Genomic DNA, 25,330 nt, shown 5'->3' with positions numbered 1-25,330 from the left:
AGTGGCAAAATGTATATGCTATGTTTTTAGATATGTAGATGAAAACAATTATTTACTGTATAAATAATAGTTGTAATTTTTTGAACTATGCTTGAGATCACTCCATAAGACTGTTTTGAGATTGGTCTATATTTGTAATACAGCAGTTTTTATATCAATAGATCAAATGAAGAAAAATAAATGTTTGACCATTTACTGCATTGTAAATCATGACAATACTAATTATATAAACTTTTGTAATGTGCGACAGAAAAAATGTAAAATCACATCACAAACCATATGTTTGATTCAGGGGAACATGCTGACTGATAAACTCCGGGGAAATGGCTAAAGGAAATGTGATGTGGCATTTTGAATCAGAACAAGGTCTTGGCAGGGGGCTCGGTTGTGAAATATCACCACGGTTAGCATACAGACGTGCTGCTAGCTGTACACACAGCGGGCTTTAGCCCTGTGATTTCCCCAGCTGATAGACTCGATGTGATCCCAGAGCTTTGTCTTCATTCAGAACCTCACATGGCTGGCGTCTTTCATTTGGGTTTAGCTACTCAAACACATCTGTAGATGAACAAATGGCAGGTTGGCTAGTCTGATAAAGTTCACATGTCTATGGAGGTCAGTTGAAAATGGCTTTGGTAAATGAATAAATAATTAGCTTATCGTTTGTTGACGGTCTTTAAACAGTTCTGACACGTGCGAGTCGGTCACTCTGGCATTTTAAAGTTATTTTGAGGGCATTTAGGGGATCTGCTCAGGGTTAAATTCCTTAAACCCCTCACTTTTTCCTGTCCTCCCCATGACATGCAGTCAGCGGTATTTTCAGTCTTCACAGAATTTCTCAGAGTTGCTGAGTCGATCGCGTGTTTGTGAGTGCATGACACTAATACTTTCAAAACCCACAATCCCACAGTAAACAGAGATAAACCAGGCCTTGCTGACCCACACATACTCCGTCTTAGCCGGTCTTCTCAGTCCTGTTCATTCCTGTAATAATATTTCATAATATTTTCAATCCTTGTGGCTCCTGTCAGGTCTATGGATTTGTTTGACTCTACTGGTTGTGAATCACATTTTTATCATGTGGCACGAGGGACAATTTTTCTATTTCTTCATATCATTTGAACCATATCACCTGAAGCCTTTTTGCATGGCTTATTTAGTTCTATATGACCATTTTTCAATGACCTTTAATTAGGCAGTGTGTCCAAAATCATCCACTGTCAGAGTAGTTGCATTTAAATTTGAACAAACCTCATACCTGTTTCCCAGAGATGAGTTGCAGCTGGAAGGGCATTTGCTGTGTAAAAACGTGCTGGATAAGTTGGCGGTTCATTCCGCTGGGGCGACCCCAGGTTAATAAAGGGACTAAGCCGAAAGGAAAATAAATGAATTAAACCTCCTACCTGTTCAAAAGCATATTATTCTGTATAACGTGTACTATGTATGAACATGGTTAATATGAATGAAATTTAAAGGGATTATATTTTTTTTGTCATGTATTAAACCAGCATCACTGTATTTATACTATACTATGCTATGCTAAACTATACTATACTATTACTATACTATTACTATACTATTACTATACTATGAGTTTGGACAGACTTTTGGTGTACTGCTTTTCATATACTTTTTTCAAATACTGTATTGTTGGAGAGTTGATTGCAGGTGCTTTGTATATCTTTAGGTAATCAAGCATTTATGATTTGCTTTATACTGTAGATTAATAAGGTAAACATTATGACTAGTCACAGGAGAGATGAATATCATCTTCTTACAGTGTCACATATTAAGGATAGTTTTACATGACAATGGTGCAGCCAAAAAAAGCAAATGTTAAAATAAGGTTAAAAGTTTCATATTTTCACAACAATGTTTTCCAAATTATCCATGTTTACACATCTGCAAAAACAGCCAAAAATGTTGTATGCCACTCTGGTGTGTATATAGAATTTGCTTTCTGTGGGATGCATCGTCGCTGTTGTAATGTGAAGTAAATTCACACTTTGCTAATGAAGCGTTTGCTTACACTGGAGCAACAGCAACACTACTGCATATTCTGCCACTGTTGTGTGTTTGCTAAAGCTTGTCTTCAATCTACACCTTAGTAAACATGTACTGTGCACATGAACAACATCATCGTTTTCAAAGACTGGACTTGACTGCATCTTTAAAAACGTCCACTTTGTAACCCATTTTCAGATGTATGTGTTTTCAGTGTTGTTGTCATGTAAAACGAGTAGGCAAAATGCTTAAATAAATTCCCCTTTTTTTGTTTAAACATGTTGTGTATGAGGCATAAAAATTACTATTTAAACGGTGTCAGAGTCTGCATAGATTAAAAAAAAGAAACAATTAGTTCTTGCAATTGATGTCCTGCATGCAGACAAAATGGACAGGGAAATATATTTGAGGGACTTTGATGAGAGCCCAACTGTAGTGACAAAATGAATGGGTCAGAATTTCTCTGAAAAGGCAAGGGTTGTGGATTGGTCAGCAGTGGTGAGAGGAGGGCAAACCACAAACCCAAGACTGAGAGTAAGGGCATTGGAGGCTATCTTGTCTGGTGGCATGGGCCACAAAAACATTAATAATGGTTAATGCAGACTAATTTTTCTGTAGAGTTATTTTGATGACCCTTATGCACTTTCGAAAGTGGTTGTGCGATGCTGGAAAATTCTAGATCCTTCTGGTGGATGTAATTTTGACATGTGACGCCTACCTAAACATTTTGAACAAGTATACACTCATTTATGTCATTGATGTTCCATGTTCAAAGTGGACTTTTTCAGAAGGATAATGCACCCTACCACACTGCACATATTGTTCAAGAATTATTTCACAAAGCTTTTATTGAAAGTATAATATGCTATATATTTACTGGTTGGTATGGAAATGGAAATGTTACAATTCAATTTAAAGCCAAGCTTGGACATTTGGTAAAGACAGCCATGAGAATCACAGGGAAAAGAGACTCTTTATCGGTCTTTAGAATCTTTTTATTAGCAATTAGTTCTCGATGAAACTAATAAAATATTAGTTGACCCCTCAGATAATTTATTTTGTGAGTACGAGTTACTACCTTTTGGTAGACAACACAGGCTAACTGTGTGCAGATTCAATCGTTTTAATAAATCTTTGTACCAAGTAGACTTAAATAAATGTTTTCTTCTTGAATTTTTATGTTGAATTGTGTTGTCTGTTTTGTTCAGTGTATGCAAATGTGGCTCTAGGGTTCAAGACAAATTTTCCCATTGGGCACAATAAAGTGAGTTGAGGTAAGGTAAGGTAAGAAATTAAGTACAGTTCAGTTTAAAGTACATAGAGTTTAAGGTGTTGCCCTGGACTCCAAATTCCCCAGATCTGTAAATTTAGGTGAGCATTTGTAAGATTTATTAGTTGAGTTAAGGTAAGGTAAGAAATTAGGTTCAGTTCAGTTTGAAGTACATTAAGAAGAGTTCAAGGTGCTTCCCTGGACTTTAAATTCCCCATATCTGTTTAATTTTAGCACCTGCAAGATTTATTAATTGAGTTTAAGAATTTGATTTATTAGTCGAGTTGAGTTTAAGATGTTAAGTTTAGTTCATTAGTCTTGTTGAGTTTAGTTGCGTTAAGTTGAGGTAAGGTAAGAAATTAAGTTCAGTTCAGTTTGAATTACATGAAGAATTCAAGGTGTTGGCCTGGACTCAAAATTCCCCATATCTGTATCAGTTGAGCATTTGCAGGATTTATTAGTTGAATTGAAGTAAGGTAAGTTAAGGTAAGGTAAGAAATTAAGTTCAGTTCAGTTTGAAGTACACGACGAATAGTTCAAGGTGTTGCCCCATACTTCAAATTCCCCAGATTTGTATCAATTGAGCGTTTGCAGATTTAATAGACCTAAAAATTCAAACCATAATGGCCTTACCTCACAACATGACTTGAAGCATCTTCTGCTAATTTCTTGGTGCCAGAACCCAGAGGACACCATCAGGGTTCTTGTAGAGTCTATCCCACAGCAGGTCAGCACTGTTGTGATAGCACAGTGAGGACCAGTATTGTTTAGTTGGTGCAACCCTTTTCAAGCCTACAGGAGAAAACAGGAAAGGTGAGATTTGCACAGCCTATAGTTGCTGTAAATGGTCTTTTAAGACAGGGGATTGAGCTTTGTGTTGTGACCATTAAGAGTATGATTACATGGTACATCAAACTGTTATATATAAAAAGGGCAAGGGAAATCTTATTCAAGATATGTTCCATCAAACATGCTTATTAAGAAAGTAGGATGTTTCTCGTGTAACATTAAAACTCTGTTAGACACTTTGGCGTCAACATGTCTCTCTCTCTCATTATATCTTTCTAGCAGACACTATGCCATTATATAGATCAAAAACAAACTTCTTTCAGACCTTTTTAAACCCATTTTCTTCTTCATTTGCTCTCTTTCATTCTTTTCCTGCAAAGAAAGCCTGTTCCCGTGGCGACAGAAATTATTTTTTACCACACAGATATAATGTCACCCCCCCTCCCCCTTCCTCCTTCATATTAACAGTCATTTTAAAACAAACTTCTGCTGAAGAGATGTACAGGTAATTTTAGCATCATTATGGAGAGAGATAGAGAGAAAGCAGACAAAGAGGAAAGAAAGGAAATGGGGAAAGCGGGAGGGAGAATGCAGCGGGGAGCTGAGCGCTGGACTCCATAATGGAGAATGGATTATGTTTCTAAATGACCCCATTGCCATCACAGGCAGAAAAGAGGCATGAAAAGGTTGAGCTATTCTCTGCTAAAATAGTGGGCTTTTTATGTTGAAATGGAATGACCTGTCTTCTCCCTCGTCTCATTCTCCTCCGTCATTGTTGTTTTCCCTGCAGAAAGAGGAGCAGGCCCGCTTGCTGCTGTCAGAGGAAGGGAAGGAGCAGCTGATGTTTGAGGTCCCTCTCAATGACTCTGGCTCCGCAGGGTTAGGGGTCAGTCTGAAGGGTAATAAGTCCCGCGAGACTGGCGAGGACTTGGGCATCTTTATTAAGTCAATCATCCATGGAGGAGCAGCTTTTAAGGTATCACATTGCATTTACATATCATATGTATTTATGAAATGCAAAAAATATATATAAATTCTTAGAATTGACTTTTTTCCAGTAGTACACTACCTGACAAAAGTCTTGCCATCAATCCCAGTTGCAGGAGCAACAAATAGTTACTTCTAGTTGATCTTTTGGAAAAGTGGCAGAAGGTCATTCACACCAGAAAACAATCATCTGCTGAACTACATAATAATATACGTAATACATTTTAGTTTTTTTCCCCCCCTAAAATTATCATTAGGAATGGTTAGCTGAAAGTCACATTTTTACTTATAAATGAAGACAATAAAAATAAACAAACATCACTGCTGATAAAAATAGCTAAATTAACACAAATGTGTTGACCAATGCCAGATTTGAACAATAACACGTTTAGAACTTTCGTCTTCAATAAAAGTTAAATTAACCATCCAAGTGAAATAGTGTAAAAAATAATAATGCTAAAACATGTAATTGTGCTTTAAATAACTTTTTTTTTTTTTTGACAATGTGATTGAGGTATAAAGCATATTGAGAAACATATGCTATTGACAAATGCTAAAGTTTAGTGACAGAGCCTCAGAAATAGCTGCAAAGGACCTGCCAAGAGTCACATCTGTGCTTCCGCTGACACAGAGAGATAACTGACGCTGTGCAATTAGTGGTATTAAAAATAATGTGCTATGCATTTTTATATCCACACTGGCCAATATATTGCATCCCCCAAAAAACATTAAGCTCATGTCCATTTTTTTTTAGTGTAAGACAATATACACCCCTTTTAAACCAAGCAATGTAAGTGCTGGTTTAGAACCAAAATATTTTATCTGCCCTTTTTTTTTTTTTAAATATAAGCTAAACATAATGATAAACACAATATTCTTACCTCCACATAAGCAATGCTGGGAAATATGAAATGTATATTCTGACATCAGACTTCTGTAGCCTTGGATATGTAAAGTGGTTATAAGGGGTCACTGCTTTGGAACTAACACTGATGAGAGGCGCTGCGTGTAAAAGTTGTTCTTTTGAATTGACACTTCATCTAAAAAGTGAGCCACTTCAAAAGATGAGAGGCATGAGGATAACAGTCATGCACATCTGTCAAGCTCATTTACATAGAAAAACAATGGAAAAGTAATGCATTACAATAGAAAAACATATTCTGTGTGGATGAGCCTTAAAGCCTGGGACATACCAAGCTGACATCAAGGGGATGTATCTTTCCGTACCTGCATGGGACAGCAGTCTGGAATGTCCATTCCACAAAGGGAAATGAGAACTAGTGCACACAAACAAACCATAAACTTTCAATTATTTCTGATGGAGCATGTGTAGACTAGACTAAAGTAATGATGTTGAAAATTTTTTTTCTTCACATCAATTTCTTAAAATACAACTTACTACTTTTACTATATTAGTATTACTATTACCATATTATATTAATTGAAGGAATGATGCACTGGTGAGCGTAAGAGTAACAAACCAACCAACATCTAATAAATTGTTTTTTATCATAATTTTGAACACCAAAAAAAAAAAAGAAAAATAGATTTGTGTCCAAAGGCTTTTAGGAACCAATGTTCTTTAAATTTCAGAGAAAACCACATCTGTCGTAAAATTAGTCAGCTAATGACACCAGTTAATGAGTAAAATATGCTTTTAAATGCCCCCCACAAGACATTATGAAGACGTAGTAGATGTCCACAGTGTCAAACAAGGCCGAAGGGTTGTGAGTGGAGACTATAAACAGGTCACGATCCCTGTTAGCTACTCTTGGCATGTGTTTTGGTTCCCTTGACCTCTGACCTCTGTCCCCCTTCGCTGATGAGGTTTTATTTGACCTCAGCAGACGGGATGGGGACTATCAGCAGGGTGCTGAGTGGACCCTTCTCGAGTATTTCTATAGGCTCATCTTTCTGTCTGTACTAACATGTCTTTTTTTTCAGCTGCACCTGTTCATTTTCAGGGTGTTGGTGACAGATTGGGTGTTTTTACCCATTTGGTTTAAATAACATTCATCTTGATTATATGGATTTTTGGACAAATGATTGGAAATTCGTGTTTTTCTTGTTAATTTTTCTTTAAAACAACAAACAACAACAACAACAACAATAGCATTTTAACCACAGTTGACCTTTTTGTGAATGAGTCATGCACAAAATAAAATGAGGTGATAGCAAATTGAAATATATTTACAACTTTAAATACATTTAAGTAAATACAATTTACATTTGAAGAGTTCAGATGCATTATGACAAAAAAATAATTATTTTCATTTTTTTAACATGAAATAACTGAACATAAACACAAGAGGCTAAGACAAATGCTCAATGTAGGCAAACAGTTCTGATGGCACTTAGAGGTTTTTGCATCTAAACTCTTTATTTTCTTAGTGTGAGTCAGATTTTATTTAAAAAACAATTGTTAAAAATGGTTCTTACAGTTCTTGTTAAAGTTTAAAGGTCTCCTTAAATGCCTTTGAATGTGAGGCTGATTTCATTCATTTCACCTGAAACATGAAAGTGTTTGGGAAAATTGAGTAACTTTCCACCTTTTTTCTGATTATAAACCTAGGGTGTTTCTCACCTGCCATATTTAGTCTGGTTGTATCGCACTAGAGTTCGTTTTCCCTCTTGCTGCGGTTCGTTTGGGCAGGTGTGAATGTAGTAATCGCACTCGAGTGCACACCAAAAGCAGACCAAAAAACAAACCTTAAAGGAGTTAGTTTGTGTTGAGAACATGATCCGAACTAAAACAGACCCAACCGCAAAAAAGTACTATGCCCTTTTGGACTAATCCAGCTGCCCTATGCCATCTTATGGGGTGTGGAGGAATAATTTTTGTTGACTGCTTTGCCAACAGTTTTAAACAGAGAGAGAGAGAAGAGAAGAGAGAGAGAGAGAGAGAGAGATTTGATTTTTACAAAAACTTTATTACATTAAAACAGACACAATATTACTATAAATTAGTCAATTCAATTTACATCAAAGAAAAACTATACATTTCAAATGAGTGTAAAAACAACATAGTTTTCATGTACGCAACACAAAGCATTATTATAGCACCAAATATTTTCGAAAGTTTCCAAATCATCCATTTGTATATAGTAACTAAAATCAGTTAAGACTCTTGCTTGTATCATGCTTGAAAAAACAATAACTACATTACGTTGTGTGTTATTTTCAATTTTCCTCCTTCTGCTCACATACACAGCCATTTTTGCTTGTCCTAGTATAAAGTTCAATAATTGACAAGAAAATCTCTTACTCCTTACATATTTAAAACCGAAGATGAATGTTTCAACCGAGAAAGTCTCACAACATCTAGCAAAAAAAACTTTGCAATAACTTAAACAATGGACCCAATCTAACACATTTCACAAAGACATGAAAAATGGTTTCTCTTTCATTGCAAAAAGGACATATCGGACTAATTTCAGGAGTTTACAGCAATAGCCCCATAAAGGATTCTCCATTGCAAATCATCACCTTTTTTCATTAATGGTGGTTTGTACAGTGCTCTCCATTGAGGTTTTACTTCATTATCAAGTTTAACAAAAATTACGCCATGGAGTGTCACTCTTTTTGTCTAACATTTTCTTATTTAAGTTGATCACACAAAACTTATACAAAACTTTTCCAGTACAAGATAAAACATTTACACACACTGAATTTACAGATTCCAAAAGGACACCAGAAAAATTCTCTGTATTAACTGAAATATATCAAAGTGGGAAAGAGTCTATTGGATTTGGGATGCTTTTTCCATCCCAAAAACTGGACAACAGCGACCATTCTGCCGGTTTCAGGACAGTTCTCCATCTCAGAATTGCCTGTTCAATTAGGCTAGCAGACCTGAAACCCAAACGCTTAACAACTTCTTCAGAGTGCTTAAAATCACAATCAGTCAATTCAAGTAATTGTAGCAGCTTGATGACATTATTGTTTATAAGTGCCTTGTTAAGACCAGGGTATATTCCTTCTGAAGATATGTCAAAGCGTGCTCCAAGAATTAAAGGTTCTTCTAGAAGCCAATGAAGTGACAGTATATCCATTGTTCGTTTAAAGACAAAAAGACTCCACACTTTAAAAATGTTCTTGTAGAAGATTGGTAAAACAGAAGTGTCCAATTTTTTAGGGTCTAAAACCAAGATTTCCAAGCTTGTGTAAAATTATAAAAGCAACAGCACACCACTTATATTCAACAGAACCATTTAAAAGTCTTTGGATATGTTGCAACCTAAAAGTTGTCAACCTACTTTGCAAATGAATTAACCCTTGCCCACCCTCCTCTTTAGGCAAGAATAAAACACTTTGTGGAATCCAGTGTAGTTTGTCCCAGAAAAAATTCACTAAAACAGATTGTATTTTAGTTAAAAGGTAAATGGGAGGATCAACACAAGTAAGTTTTTGCCATAATGAGGATGCAACCAAATTGTTGATTATTAAGATGCGGCCTCTGAATGACATTTTTGGTGATAAACATTTCCATTTCTCAAGCCTACCTTTAATTCCTTCAAATACTCCTTCCCAAATTTTTTTGTACTGTTAGTTCATCACCTAAAAAAACACCTAAATATTTGAGACCTGATTTTTTCCATTCTAAGCCTTCTGGTAAAACCGGTTTCCCCCCCTTCCAGTTTCCCAGCAATATTGCCTCACTTTTCCTCCAATTTACCTTTGCAGAAGACAATTCTTTAAAAATTGAAAGTAACTTTATTAATACTTAAATGTCAGTTTGATTTCCAGCCATAACAATCACATCATCAGCAAAAGCTGACAATGTGAGGTTATTTTTACAATTTGGTAAGACTATGCCATGCAATTTAGTTCTTATTTTATTTAAAATGGGTTCAATTGCTAAAGAATAAAGCATACCAGATAATGAACACCCTTGTCTAATACCTCTACAAATTTCAAAAGGGGCACCCAAACCACCATTAATTTTTAAGAGAGAGAGAGAGAGAAAGAGAGAGAGAAAACGTTTCCTGATGGATTGTTGGTAATAATTCCAGGAGATGACCATGTCGCAGCTTAGCAAAATTGATTCATGCCTCCTCCTCAAGTGACTTGTGATGCTTTTTTGCCGTTTGGAGCATAAAATCCAGCCACAGCTGCGCTTCATTCTTGAAATGTATAGTTTGTCTAAAGTTCATATATTCATTCATTTTCTTTTCGGCTTAGTTCCTTTATTAAACTGGGGTCGCCACAGCGGAATGAACCGCCAACTTATCCATCAGATGTTTTACGCAGTGGATACCCTTCCAGCTGCAACCCATCTCTGGGAAACATCCATACACACTTATTCAAACTCATACACTATGGACAATTTAGCTTACCCAATTCGAACCAGCGACCTTCTTAAAAGTGATTCCTTAAAAAACAAAAATAAATAATAATAATAATAATAAAAGAATGGTCCATATTGGCAAAAATTAAAACTTCAAATTTTGTATGCTTATATCTTGATTACATTTTTATAACATGTGAATTATGTATGTGTTTTGGAGCACATGCTAACCTCAAGACTGTTGATTTGGCATATCCTGATAATTAAAATGTGTGATATTTATGTTATGGGCACTTTAGAAATAGTGAATAATTATATATTATTTAAACATTTTTTTCACATTTTTCACAAGTATTCACATTGCATTTGCAGTGGTGTTCATAACAGTACCACACACTTGGAGACTTAAATGGTAAGATGAATAATTCAAGCATTAACATTTTTACATATTAAGCTGGCTAACCATATGCTGAAATATTGATTGAAAATGTTGTGACTATTTATAGGGCTATTTTAGATTAACACTGTACAGTAAGGCATTCATTAATTTATCTTAATAACAGAAAGGTTTTTTTACTCTTTAATCGTAGCTCTAATTTTATAAGTCATAATCATTTTATTAAATTGAGTTAATAACTAATAACATTCAGTTGTATTTTGTAACTAATATTAGTAAAGTAACTGTAATCTACCTTTTTCTCACTGCTGATTTCAACCAGTTAACCAACATTTACTAATGAGGCTGTATTGCAAAGTGTTACCTTTTGCAATTTAATTTAGTTCAAATATTTGTTGACTCTGAACTTTCATATACAATTAAACAATACGCCTGTTCTTTTCTTATTATAGTATAGAATATTACATATACTTTTTGCAGCTTCGGTTAGTATCGTGAGTAGTATCGTTCACATGACTGATCATGACATAAAGATGACGATCACTGACAGATAGACAGTGTTGGGCAGTAAAGTAGTGACACTACTAGCTTAACTACATTTCTCCTCGCTACTTTCTAAATGAAATAGCTTTTCAGTAGCAAATTTTTTTAGTCAAATAGCCCATTTGCGTCCACACAAGCTACATTTACAAACCGCAGATCAATAAATGACGGCACTGACATTCACAGAGCTGTGAGGCTGGTGTGTAGCAGAAAAGTTAATTCATATTATGTTGAAAATGATGATTTCTTTTTCTTCTTGTTTTTCGGTGGTCGACATTAAACGTTTTTGTGCAGTACCGCCACCTCTCGCTTTGGTTGGCATATTATTTGCAATAAATAATTTAACTGAACAATTATGCCTTATGTTTCATTAAAAGTTTTATTGATCACTAAGATATAATTGACTTGGATTTAAGTTGCTTCAATTTAAAAATGAGAATTGCAAAAATAGCATAGATGTAGCTACGACACTTTTGCCAAGTGACTTTTAGCTTAGCTTGCAACATTTCCCAAAGGGTAGCTTTTAGTATAGTTAAGCTACATTTTAATTATAGTAGCTAATAGCTTAGCTCACTACATTATTCAAGTAGCTTGCCCAACACTGCAGATGGAGATTTGGCTGCGGGGAATAAAGAGTTAAAGTTCATTTTCACAACAATACCACAGTATAGCCAAACTCTTGCTGTGTTTATTCCTGTTATTTTTTTTTCTGATTTTTGATGCAATAACCTACTATACAACTTGGGATTCGCCGGCCGTTTACTATTAAAAGGAAAGAGACTATGTAGGGGACTTTGTCAGACTTTGTCAGGGACTGGGTTTGTGTAGTTTGCAGAATATGTATTTAATTGTGTATTGTAACTTGTAATTGCTCTACGCGGTTTGTAATCACATATCTATTATAAATCAGTGTACTGCATCTCTCAAGTTAAATCTTTATGGGGCTATTTACATATTGTGTACAAAATCATGTTAAAATTGTGGCTTGTGCTTGCTTTACCGATTTAAATGCGTTTCTGAACTCGCAACTCGCTGCTGTTTGTCTTGGCTATGGCCACTATCAGCTGTTCCTAAACACGCGCAGCACATTGACTTATATACAATTCAGCTTTTGCCCTTTTGTGGATTAACACTAAGTGTATTGAATTGTTGTTATTTGGGGTTAGGTTTAAGAGTAGAGTATTTATTGCATTCCTGCATAGGGCTCTCATATACTCTGTGTGCTACTTCATAGCCATGGTGGGCGTCTCTCTCTGTTTCACGCTGAACCCAGTTACACAATCACAACAGATTGGGTCATCGGACCAATCAACGCAGATTAGCAGATTAGATTAAATCACTGAACAAATCATATGGGAGTTGTTGGGATAATTGGGTAAAATAAATGCAAATTATAAGACAATGAAAGTGTTTTTTGACCTCAGACTGTTGTTGGAGACCCAAAAACCAAAATATGACCTATTATAATGCAAAATAGGGGCTCTTTATTACTTACTAGGGAGATTTTATTAAGACAAATTATAAGCAGAACCGTATACAAATGGGCTGAACCGATGTCCTATAAATCATTTCACTACTTTCCCTTAGCCATGTAAAAATATTCTTGTCAGACATTTGGGTGTGTGTGTGTTTGCCCAAAGCGTTTACATTGATGTGTGCGAGTGTGTGAAGTGTACTTGTGAAGATAAGGGTTTGATTTGCACCTGTCTGAAGCGTCTCTTCACTGCTTTGTCAGGCCTTTAAGTTGGAAAAGCCGCTTTTGGGTTCTGGAGGTTGTGTATAGCAAGAAAAGAATGTCTTAAGTCTCTATCATTTCAAAGCTTCAGAGTCAGATCATCCCGTTCAGATGAGGGGTAGATGGGAGCCACGGCAAGGTGATCTACGTGAGTTCTCATGCTTGAGTCCCCGGCACAGTGAACGTGTTTCTAATTCCCCATCCAGTCCCCAGTGAGGGAATTCAGAAATGCTAGAGCGCTGCCTGTGTTCGCTCCAGCACATTAATGCTAATTAAAAACTCTCCAAGCCCATGGTAATGAGTTGGAAGAGTCCCGAGTCTGTGGGTGGGATGCGTCTTCTCCCCTGAGCCTAAGTGGGAAGGCAAGAGGAGGCTCGGGTGAACGGCAGCGTCTACTTGCAAAGTTACTGTTGGCTTGCACTTACAAAACTGAGGGAAACACAGTGTAGCTGTTAAGTTAAATCATGTGCTAAACACATCCAATAGTGTTTCATCGTCATATTTTTAGCTAAATATGGTTATGATAATAATATTGATCATAATATTAATGGTACTACTACTACTTCTATTATTATTATCATCATTGTTTTAATTTTATTATAGTTTTTTTGTCATCGTTGTTGTTAGTAGTGGTAGTACAAAAAAAATTGAGTCATTGGTTTAGTAAAAAAAAAAATGTAAAAAAAATAAAAATAATATATATATATATATATATATATATATATATATATATATATATATATATATATATATATATATATATATATATATATATATTGTTTAGTGCAAAGGTGCCCAAAATTTTATATGAAGGGCCAAATATCATTGAGGGCCAAAATGGGCCGAAAGTTAAAGTTGCCATAGCTAATTTCGTAATTGATTTCATAATATTGTTATGTTCCCTTACTTCTGTCTAGGGGAACACAGGTATGCCACAGAATGTTAGTGTAGTTTTGTGTCTGTGTGTCAGCAATGAAGTCACTTGAGCAACTTCCCAAAGGACTAAATAAAAGAAAAATGCGACTTGAATAAAGAATTACAAAATATTTATTCAATGATTAAGGGAGGGTTCCAAGAAAACTTCAACAGGGAGTATCAGGCCAAAACAACAAACAAAAAGTTCTCTAACTGATAGAAAGGGAAGAGCTAAATGATATATCAGAGAAAAGAAAAATACATAAAAAATGCCCTCACTCCCTTCCTAAACAGGATAAACAGGAGAAAACAGTTACAAAAAGAAAAATGGCACCCCCTCTCTAATAACTCAATCCCAAATTAACAAAAAGTAAAGAGTCAATAACAAAGTAGAACTGAAAACAAAAGTAAACTTGACAACCAAATAGAGTTTCTGAGGCAAAAGCTATATAAGATGGGCAACAGCAAGCAGAAATTCTGCAAATTAAAGCTTCTAATCAAAAGATAATGCTTAAAAGGATAAAAAAGTAAAGCCTCACAAAAGAGCCTACACACACACACACATACACAAAAACACTAGCTGCGTCCCTAATGGCACAGTATTTACATATGCACTATGTACTTGTGCACTTACACACTCAGCAGCATAGTATATGAATGTAGGGTCATTCCAAATGGAAGTTTTTTTTTTTGTTTGTTTTTTTTATTAACCAAGCGGAAATTCTAACTGTTTCTTAGATGACATTTGACAGTTGCCAAATTAAATTATCAAAAATAAATTACCAAAGTACCAAATAGTAACTGCTATGAATATAACCACATTCACCACCGGGAGCTGCTATAAATCACTCTCGTTGGAGAATTCTGCTGTCACATTCCAAAATAGATAAAATAAATCAACACGTGTGCCCGAAAGCTCCGCCCCGTTCCACTACGTAAGCAAAGCTGCGACTGCGCGAAGTTTCCAACATTACACATTTCATTTTACCGGTTTATTGAGTGCATCATCTGGGTAATTAAAATGCACTTATTCTTTTTAGAGTTTTCAGTGTGAACGCACTACTAACACTATATATACTAAAAATGGCGTAGAATAGTGCATAAGTATGCGATATGGGACTCACCTATTGTTCTAGTGGAGACATGTTGCCTAAATGCCCACTGCTCTTCTTATCCTTATCAGTGAGCAGCTTGTAATTAACAGCAGGTGAGGGTCATTATCTCCTACTAGAGTAGAGCAGTGGGAAAATGAAAGAAAGGAAATACAAAACACAAACAAATACATTCTACATCGTAACAATGTTTACAAATACATTGAAAACATTACTTTAAATGGTATTAACCAATGCAGTTGTTACGCCCCGTGTGGCTCGGAGGATGAAAAAGGGCTTAACATAATTATGACAACCCAATATTTTAAGAATTCCTCTGAGATGTTAACTGCTATGAATCAACACAGACAACGACGTTGCAAAAAAACTGGTTCGCTTTATTACAATAAAGATAAAGAAGTGAATATTTAAATCACCCAAAGTATATTTACAAATATGTACAATAAAACAAAATGCAAATGCAAAAAGTAAACAAAAATACCTGATGGAGGGAAGGAGAATAAGCGGTGCCAAATCAAAGAAAATAACAAATTAAACACCCGCTAACTAATCCCTCCCCCACCTCTAAATAACTAAAGAGAAATATGTAAATAAGAAAAAAAACATCTTCAGCGTCACACGCCCCTTACTCAACTGCACTGACTGGAACAAACATACATATGGTAGCACCCGCCTCTTACCTAGTGGAATAACAAAAAAAATCTACTACGTGTGTGTAAAATGTAAGTCACGTGACATACTTCCCTTCACTTCCCTCTAGGTATTTTTAAATCACAAAAACTCTTTAAAGCGAACCCGAGCACAAGATAGGTACCAAAAGTTACAAAAACACAGCAGCAACAAGCAACATGGATCCCCCTCTCTTCTCGGCTGAGTCATCACTGGAGCGTTTAAATAACACCCATCCTCTTCTGATTGGTCCACTTGGGAGAACTCTGCCAACCAATCGGAACACCTAGATTTTAGAAGTATAGGAGACAGCAAATAGAAAGAGAGGGGAGGAGAGAACAACAGAGCAACACCCCCAGGCATGTAACACAGTATAATTCCAAACGATAACTTATTACAATAAAACTTCAGTAAAACACTTTATAGCACAGTGGAGTTCAATGCTGAATTCACTAGTCAAGCAGAATCTGCCTTTGCCTTCAGTTGCTCACTGATGTCTGCTTTGTCTTTTATCTGTCGGGTGACAGATTGTACATTTACAAATTATGTAGCTTAGCAATAAAACAAACGTACAAATAAACAAAAAAGTTACCTTTAATTAGAAATTACAGTCTTCGTCATTATTCTCTCTCTCTTCTCAGATGGTATGGTGGGCCAAATCAAAGGTTACCATGGGTCAGCTTTGGCCCGCGTGGCCTAGTTTGGGCATCTCTGGTTTAGTGTGTGTTTATATATAGTATTATTGCATATTGTGTATGGAAACTGTTATAGAACACAATTAATTCCAGTAGTAGTAATAGTGGTGATAACACACACAAACTATATATATATATATATATATATATATATATATATATATATATATATATATATATATATATATATATATATTTTTTTTTTTTTTTTTTTTTTACCTTAATTGAATTTATAATAGTTTTTGTAAAAATAATGTTATTGATTGTTTGCTCACCATTGTTTATGTATCTCACGCTATTTATATTTTCAGTAATTGTTTATATTATTGAATTGAATATATTAACATATTCTAACTGCTACGATTGCTACAAACCCTTTGAGTTAAAACAAAACTAATCTATATGAGTACTGAGAACTTACTCCATTTAAGTTGAAGTAAAGAGGCATTATTTATTTCCTTTATTTTTTAAATTTAAAAAATAATTAAAATTAAATTTACTCATTTCCTTCAACACTAAGTTCAAACCTCTTTTCAAATGAGTAGAATTAACTTTGACTGTTTGGTTTTACAGTCTACTACTACTACTACTACTACTACTACTACTGCTACTACTAATAATAACAATAACAATAATAACTCAAGCCACAACAAGCATTTTGTAAAAATTATTTCAGTTTTTAGGCCCTCATTTCTGACTTGTTGACCAGTATTCCTCAAACACTTAAGCCATATGAATTGCCTATAGCCTTGCATAAAGACCGGTACAATCTGAATCAATACCCAGTTTCCTGCTCTTTATTCACCACCATTAGTTTCTCAAAATAGCCATCAACTATTGTTAGAACATGAGCACAGTTCACGTGGGTTTTAAACTGGGCTGCTTTATATTCCCACAACAGCGTCACTTTTACCATAGGCTTAATAGACCCCCAACAAATCTCTTTTCAGAATACTAGCTGACCAAATGAGGAGTTTATTTTTTAAAATTAACATTTAGTCCATGCAGGTACTGAACTGAATGTTACAGTTGCACTCAACTTCTGAAACACTAAAGCTCTGAGTATAAAAGATAAAAGCAAATATAAACTATTGTGGCATTTCCTGAAGAATACAGCACACTTTGCTGTTTATTAGGTAATCAATTAATCTGTTACTCAAGTTAATTTATTGAAAAAAAATATTTTAGTAAACTTAAATCAAAATCTTCTAGTTTTTCTCTGCGTTTTAAGTAGTGTTTGATGGTTTGATAGCTTGAGCTACAATATTCTTAACCATGTCCCTCTTACCATTAGTTTGCTGAGGAAATGATGCGCAAAAAGAAAGCCCCACCCCCTACTCAGCATTCCGTTTCATTTGGAAGTACGTCAACGTACTGAAACGTCCAGTTAACCCAGACTGTAACGCTTAATGTTAGAGTTTTAGCGCAAACCCTGAGCCAAATGATTTTGGAATATCCCTTGAACACAGCTTTTATTAAACAATTATAATATAACCGGCTAAAATAATGTAAAATGTAATGTTCTTATTTTAAAACTGCTAACAGATTGTGTGATTTCGCAGAATCAAGTTTAAGAATTAAATCACGGCTCTAATAAGTATCTCTAATTCTCGGTGACTCATGATGTCACGAGGACAGGACATCTTTTCACCCAAAGGCCTCAGTAATGAAAGCTCATCTTCTTCATTTACAGAGAGCAAGGGCACAAAGTGCACATTGCCAGAGCTTGTGGGTGGGTGTTATTTCAGTAAACTGTGATTAACCATGTGGTACTTTGCTACCTCCACAGGGCACGACAGTCAGGTTCAGTTGGTAAAATATACCATTCATTTTATCCATAGAAAAACATTGTGATGGCACATACTGTCAAGATTTCAAAATAGAGCTTTATTCTACAGTTCTAAATCATGATATATTCTTTATGTGAAATTAGTTGATTGTAATTATATGTTTGTATTGTGAATTGTCATTAATTATTCATTTATTTAATGCAACGTTTCTTGGGATAATATGAATGGGAAAGGAACGCTGTACATTTTGGTTTTTAAAAGACAAATGCAATCATTCTCTTCAAATAAATATTTAGAAAAGATGCTTTACTGTCAGAAGATTGTAAAATAATTTAGTGATGTGTGTAGATCCAACACACATTTGCAGTAGCCTATAATTTTCTTTGGCTGCCCAGGAATAACATGTGTTTTAACCCACCTCAAATGCGTTGTATTGCATAGACTAGTGCATTTTCAGTTTAAAATGGAGTTTTAGAATGAAAACACACCTTGTACAGTCTGTCTTTTTTATTGAGTTTCAATTTCAAATGATCTTTGTCCCCACTATACAGCCTAAAACACATGATACAAATTCACACTCACTGCTTGTACTTGCAGTCTTGTGCATTGAGAGTGACTTGACGAAGGAAATGATATGCAGTACTCCGTTTTCAGAAATTTGCATTTCTGTTCATCTTTACTCAAACACACCACCAGCATTTCCAAATTTAAATGGCATCTTTAGCATTTTCAAAATGCTTTGTTTCGTGGGTCGAAGGTGTCAGAGTAGTGTGGATGCCAGGTATAACCATAATAAAACTCCTGCCCAATTAAAACAAAAACGCACTTGTATAAAGACGTCTTTACTTTTTGGTTTGTGTATTCAACATCATGTTGTGAAGAAGCAGTTATTTTGTTCAGACAAAACATTTGTTCTGGAACAGCTTATGCACTTTGACAACAAGTTCCTTTATAATCAGTGAAGCTACAAAATGTATCTGCATCTTCTTGGGTGCAGAATTCATAAGCAGAGTGCACACTGTCAACAAACTTACAGTATGATGTTTTTAATGGTGACGTATATAATTGGTTATTGAATAGCCTGCACAGAACTACATGTGATGCTGTTTAATAAACATGTTGGCACTTTATATTAAAGTACAATTTATACTATTAACAAACCATTATCTAAATGATAAACTTAATCATAGTTATTAATGCATTAATTATTATTATTAATATTATTATTATTATTATTATTATTATTATTATTATTATTATTATTATTATTTAATTTATTTTATTTTATTTTATTTTATTATATATATATATATATATATATATATATATATATATATATATATATATATATATATATATATATATATATATTTTTTTTTTTTTTTTTTTTTCAGGAAAGACACAATAAGATTAAAAATCTCTTTTACAAGAGTGTCCTGGCCAAGATTAGTCAGTATACATGTCACTTGGGTCTAAAAGATAACAAACAAAAAAACTAATTAACAATTAACAAGAATCGCACATTGACAAACAAATTATTCAAAACATCTACAAGCTTGTGTTAAAATTTGTAAATCATAAATAGTAGTAGTTGGCTTTAGGTATTGGTAGGGTTAGAGATGTAATAGGGTCATACTTTGACTACTAATAAACAGTTAATATCTTAATATTAGGCAGGTACGTACAGCCTATTGTAACACTTAAGTGTTATCGACATCTATCATGTTACCAGATTTACAATGATATAGTTACTTCAAATGGGCAGGCTCAGATTATAATTGTTTTTATCTATTCGTTATGTTCCACAAAAAATAAAAATAAAATAAATAAATAATGCGTCAGATATATTTTGGCAATAGCTAATTTATGGGTCAAATATAATTTTTCTTTTATGTCAAAAACATTAGAGTTCTAAGTAAAGATCAGGTTTCAAGAAGATTGATTGATTGATTGATTGATTGATTGATTGATTGATTGATTGATTGATTGATTGATTTCATTCATTCTAAATTTCTTACTGTAAATATATAATGTGCCCAATAATTCCAGATTTTTAGATTGTTGTATCTAATCCAGACATAATAAGTGGGCAAACTCATTTATTTAGCTTTGATGTGTGAATCTCAATTTCAAAAATTGACCATTATGACTGATTTTGTGGTCGGTGGTCACATTATTGAAACACGCTGTCTTTGAATTCTGGTTTTAATCGACTTGCCAATTAGGATGTCAAGGAATTACACAGATGCAGCATTTCTTAAAAGAGCACATAAGTAAAATGTAGCGCTATGAGTATTTCACCTTTATCATATTGGTCAAAATGGCTGCACGCATTTCAGTGCATTTAATGCTATTTTCCTTGTGACTTTGAGACTTTGAATATGTGTGGCTTTGTTCTTTCTGATAGAAAAAAAATAACATATCTTTTTAGTGCTGTAAAAAAAAAAAAAAAAAAAAAAAAACCTCTCTTGCTTGTAAAAGTAAAAATGAAAGTAAGGGGTATCTTTGCCAACGGTCTAGTAGCCAAACTACACATTTATTGGCTGTGTTACCAAAATGTTGTATTTTTAGGGTAATTACTTAGACAGACATCAGATATTCAAAGCTTAGTTTTAAAATCAAATTAGAAACTTTGAATGTAAATATGTCATTGTAAATACATGACAGCATGACGTCAATAAACATCAGAATGACTGCTACCCTGTAAAATATATATATATATATAAAATAAGTTGATCCAACTCAAAATAACAGGGCAACCTATCACACACACTTAAAAAGAAAGTTTACGAAGGGTGTTTACAATCATAAAACATCTTGTAAATTCAAACAAGGGATTTATTTATATTTATATTTATTTCATTTCCAATACACACTGTTAACGGTAAACCAATCACAACAGACTTGGCCATCTGACCAATCAGAGCAGACTTTCAGAAAATAGGAGTGTAGAAAGAGCGAATATTCAAAGTGATTATTTGAGAAATTAGAAACCTTTAAAATGGCATAACAGCAGAAGCATTTAAATCAGAGATGCCCAAACTAGGCCCCGTGTGCCAAAGTTAGCCCTTTGTTTTATTTGGCCCATCAGAGGGAAAATGATTGAGATGGGTTGGGGTTATACTTTAATGTAACCTGTTTGTTTGTTTTATTGTTGAGTATAAGCTCAAAAAAGCTCAATGTTTCAATTAAATGTTGTAAATGAATCAGATTTAAAAAAATAAAAATTAAAAATGTACATACTCTCACTCAACGAATAGGGGACAAAGTAGAAAACAACAGCCTGCAAATCAAGGCAAAGGCAGGTTCAAGATGACTTGTGTTCTTTTTTTAAAGGTTTATTGTAAGAATTGGATCAAAAATATACATTTCCAAAATATTGAATACATTGGTAAATATTGTTAAAGTAATCTACTTATTTTAAATATTATGAAACAAAATTAGGAAATTGCATGGCAATTTTAATGTAACAAAGTTTGCTATATTTAGTTTTGGCCCACAGCTCTCAATGAAGCTTGGATTTTTGCCCTTCATAAGAAAAAAATTGGGCACCCCTGGCTTAAAGTCTTCAGTGTGGATGGTCACAGCTAAAAAATCCGCTTTACTTGTTATGAAGCATTGTTTTCAGTGTACTTCATCATCTTTAGTTTGTACAGTTCTTTAACAATCAGCAAATTTTGTCTATATATCTGAGGCGTTTTACACGTTCTTGCGTTAACCCTCTAGTGAATCTGAGAATTTCCCTCTCTCTCCTCTCACTCTTTTTCTCTCGCCTGGAGACAGAGGAAGCAGATCAGAGGCCTCTGCAGTGAAAACACTAATTAATATTAATTGTAATGAACTTTAGGGGTTTTTTATATGCCATGTAATATGCATGTCTTATAATGTGCTTATACAGTACCAGGAGACAGAGCTGTTGGATTGTGGGAAATGTACTCCTTGACAGAATGCCCCTATAGGCTTAGCTGAGGATAATGCGCCTGTGGAAAGCAGAGAGTTATTGAAGAAAGTGAGGAAATACATTAGAGATGTGAAGAAACTAGGACATTTACAAAGTCCTCCGATAGGCAAAAAAAAAAAAAAAAGCCTTAAATCTAGTAATGTTGGTCCTGATGTAAATAATTAGAGGTAGTTCACCCAAAAATTAAGTTCTGTCTTTATTAAAGGCGCCTGTGTTCTTCAAGTGGAGTTGAATAACAAAGTGGTGTGATGAAATTTGGAATAAAATCAGGTCGAAGTTCATTTGGAGTTCATTTCAGGAGTTATGAAACACCTTTAGGATGGCTGGGAAACACTGTGAGCAGAGTCAGGATGTATGCGAACAGTATACGTTTCTTCAAGTATTTTAATTTTTTTACTCCTAAATGAATAATGAGGAACTTAGATAAAGAACGTTCGAGGTTACAGAAGTAACCCTTCCCCGAGGAGGGGAACGGAAGTGCCATAGAGTGGATTGATTGAAATCCACGAATGGGAGATTCGGATCAGAAGCTGCTTGTCTGGAGAGTATTGAACGGGCCAATGAATGAAAATTAATTGGCAGCGTAAGCTTGCGCAGGTGTGCTGCATCGCCAATTATCCCAGCATATAAGCACACCTGAAGCGAGCAAACGCCATCCTTTTAAGCTGAAGAGACTTTCAAACAGCTAAGGGACAGTCAGTATGGCGACGGAGTATGGCACTTCCGTTCCCCTCCTCGGGGAACGAAGGGTTACTTCTGTAACCTCGAACGTTCCCCTTCGGTTGGGGAACTCAGTGCCATAGAGTGGATTGATTAAAATCCACGTTTGGGAGAAGTATGGAAAGCGCCATAATGACTGCATCTTACCAACGCCCCCGATGAGGGGATAGTCAAGCAAGCGTGACGCACCCACATCATGGGAGGCGCGGTCCTCCAACGTGTCCCTGACCCTAATTTATCCTACTTCAACAGAAGTCTTACGGATTTAGATATATTTTTTGGGAAGTCGTGAGCATCTAAATAATTCTAGGAAAATACGACAGTACGTTGGGAAGCGTGCAGTCCCGATAGGGAGGACGCTGCGGAAGCCATCCGTTACCCAAGGGGGGATAGATGGCAGGATTTACATATGGACTAGCCCTAAAAAGGGGGAGTACGCATAGCAAAAGAGTGGTTAGCGGGGAGGGAAGACACGGGTCCGCCCAGGGGGGGACTTAACCGTGGCGGAATAAGCATATGGGATCGCCTAGTGGGGATCACGCATAGCAGGCACATATACACAAAACGCGGGCTGACCAGCGGGCAGACCTACAACGTAGTGGGCCAGCAAGTGACTCCTCCGCTGAGTCAGTGCTGGGGGCCATGGAGGAATCTGCAGGGCTCACCTGACGGGGAACTTTACTGACAGATAAAAGGGCGCACGTATCTCCGTGTTAGGGAAAATGGCGCAGCAAGCGTGTCTCAACACCCTACCGAGTTGTTTCCTCAATCACGAAAGGGTTACCTAATACCCTTGAGGAAACTGGCTCCACTCGCAGATTGTAAAACCTTGCAAATGTGTTGGGTGTCGCCCAGCCCGCAGCTCTACAGATGTTTGTTAGAGAGGCGCCGCGTGCACACGCCTAAGAGGATGCAACGCTCCGAGTGGAGTGTGCACGCACTCCCGGGGGACACGGCTGACCTCGACTCGAATAAGCAAGGGAAATGGCATCCACAATCCAGTGGGATAATCTTTGTTTCGATACGGCACTTCCCTGCTGCCGACCGCCATAACAGACAAAGAGCTGCTCAGATGATCTAAAATTCTGAGTACGGTCCAAAGTAAAGAAAGGGCTGGGTCTGCCTCCTCCAGGGGCAGCGCTTGCAGGTTCACTACCTGATCTCTAAAGGGGGTGGTAGGTACCTTGGGCACATAACCCAGGCGGGGTCTCAGGATGACGTGAGAGTAATCCGGCCCGAATTCCAGGCACGAGTCACTGACCGAAAATGCCTCCAGGTCCCCGACCCTCTTGATGGAGGCCAACGCAACCAGCAGAGCTGTCTTCAGGGACAGAATCTGAGAGATACTGATTCGAGAGGCTCAAAGGGATCGGCTCGCAAACTCGTGAGAACGAGGACGAGATCCCAAGAGGGCATGAGAGGGGGTCGAGATGGATTAATTTGCCTAGCACCCCTAAGGAATCGGATGATGAGGTTATGCTTTCCCACGGTGCTACCGCGTTAAGCTACCGCGTTATGATAAGCGGAGATGGCGGCCACGTAAACCTTGAGTGGAGGGCGACAGCCTGCTGTCCAACTTCTCTTGAAGGAAAGAGAGCACAACACTAATCTGGCAGTTTCGGGGGTCTTCTCTGCGAGAGACGCACCATTCAGTGAATAGACTCCACTTCAGGGCGTAGGTGCGCCTCGTGGAGGGGGCTCTAGCCTGAGTGATGGTATTAACCACCGCAGTCGGTAGGTTACCTAAGTCTTCCTCGCGTCTAAGGACCACACGTGGAGGTTCCAAAGATCGGGGCGAGGGTGCCAGATGGTGCCCTGTCCCTGAGAGAGTAGGTCCTCTCTCAAAGGGATCCGCCAGGGGAGGGCCGTCGCGAGGAGTGAGAGCTCTGATATCCAGGTCTGGTTGGGCTAAAGGAGCGCATCTAGCAGAACCTGTTCCTTGTCCTCCCTGACCTTGCACAGTAACTGCGCGAGCAAGCTCACTGGGGGAAACGCATACTTGCGCATGCCCCGAGGCCAGCTGTGGGCCAGTGCATCCGTGCCGAGAGAGCCCTCGGTCAGGGAAAAAAACAACTGGCAATGAGCGTTCTTGGGGGAAGCAAACAGATCGATCTGGGCCTCCCCGAATCGCGCCCATATCAGCTGAACAGACTTGGGGTGGAGTCTCCATTCTCCAGGGCGTAACAGCTGTCGTGAGAGCGCTTCGGCTGCACGATTGAGCGTGCCTGGAACGTGAATGGCGCGCATCGATTTCAGCGGCACGAGACTCCAGAGGAGCAGACGGCGGGCGAGCTGAGACATGCGGCGAGAGCGCATACCCCCCATGCCGTTGATATACGCCGCTGCCGCCATACTGTCCGTCCTGACCAGCACGTGTTGCCGCTCCAGCACTGGTAAAAAGCGGTGGAGAGCAAGGAACACTGCAAACAGCTCTAGGCGATTGATATGCCAATGCA

The 25,330-nt window shown here is 36.7% G+C and overlaps 1 protein-coding gene across 5 annotated transcripts in view; it reads left to right on the top strand.

Annotated features, from left to right (window-relative positions):
* pard3bb (par-3 family cell polarity regulator beta b) overlaps positions 1 to 25,330 on the top strand; it is a 702,275-nt gene that overhangs the window by 327,502 nt on the left and 349,443 nt on the right. For all 5 annotated transcript variants that reach the window (XR_015499247.1, XR_015499248.1, XM_087267580.1 and 2 more), the window contains one exon: positions 4,854 to 5,039. Coding sequence is in view for 3 of the 5 variants with exons in the window: in XM_087267580.1 (XP_087123706.1) it covers positions 4,854 to 5,039 (186 nt within the window). In the remaining 2 variants the exon portion in view is untranslated. The remainder of the gene's footprint in view (positions 1 to 4,853; positions 5,040 to 25,330) is intronic.

Source organism: Danio rerio, chromosome 9 (assembly GCF_052040795.2).
Source record: "Danio rerio strain M-AB ecotype USA chromosome 9, GRCz13ab, whole genome shotgun sequence".
NCBI classification, from domain to species: Eukaryota; Metazoa; Chordata; class Actinopteri; order Cypriniformes; family Danionidae; genus Danio; species Danio rerio.
This window is presented reverse-complemented; position numbering and strand designations above follow the sequence as displayed.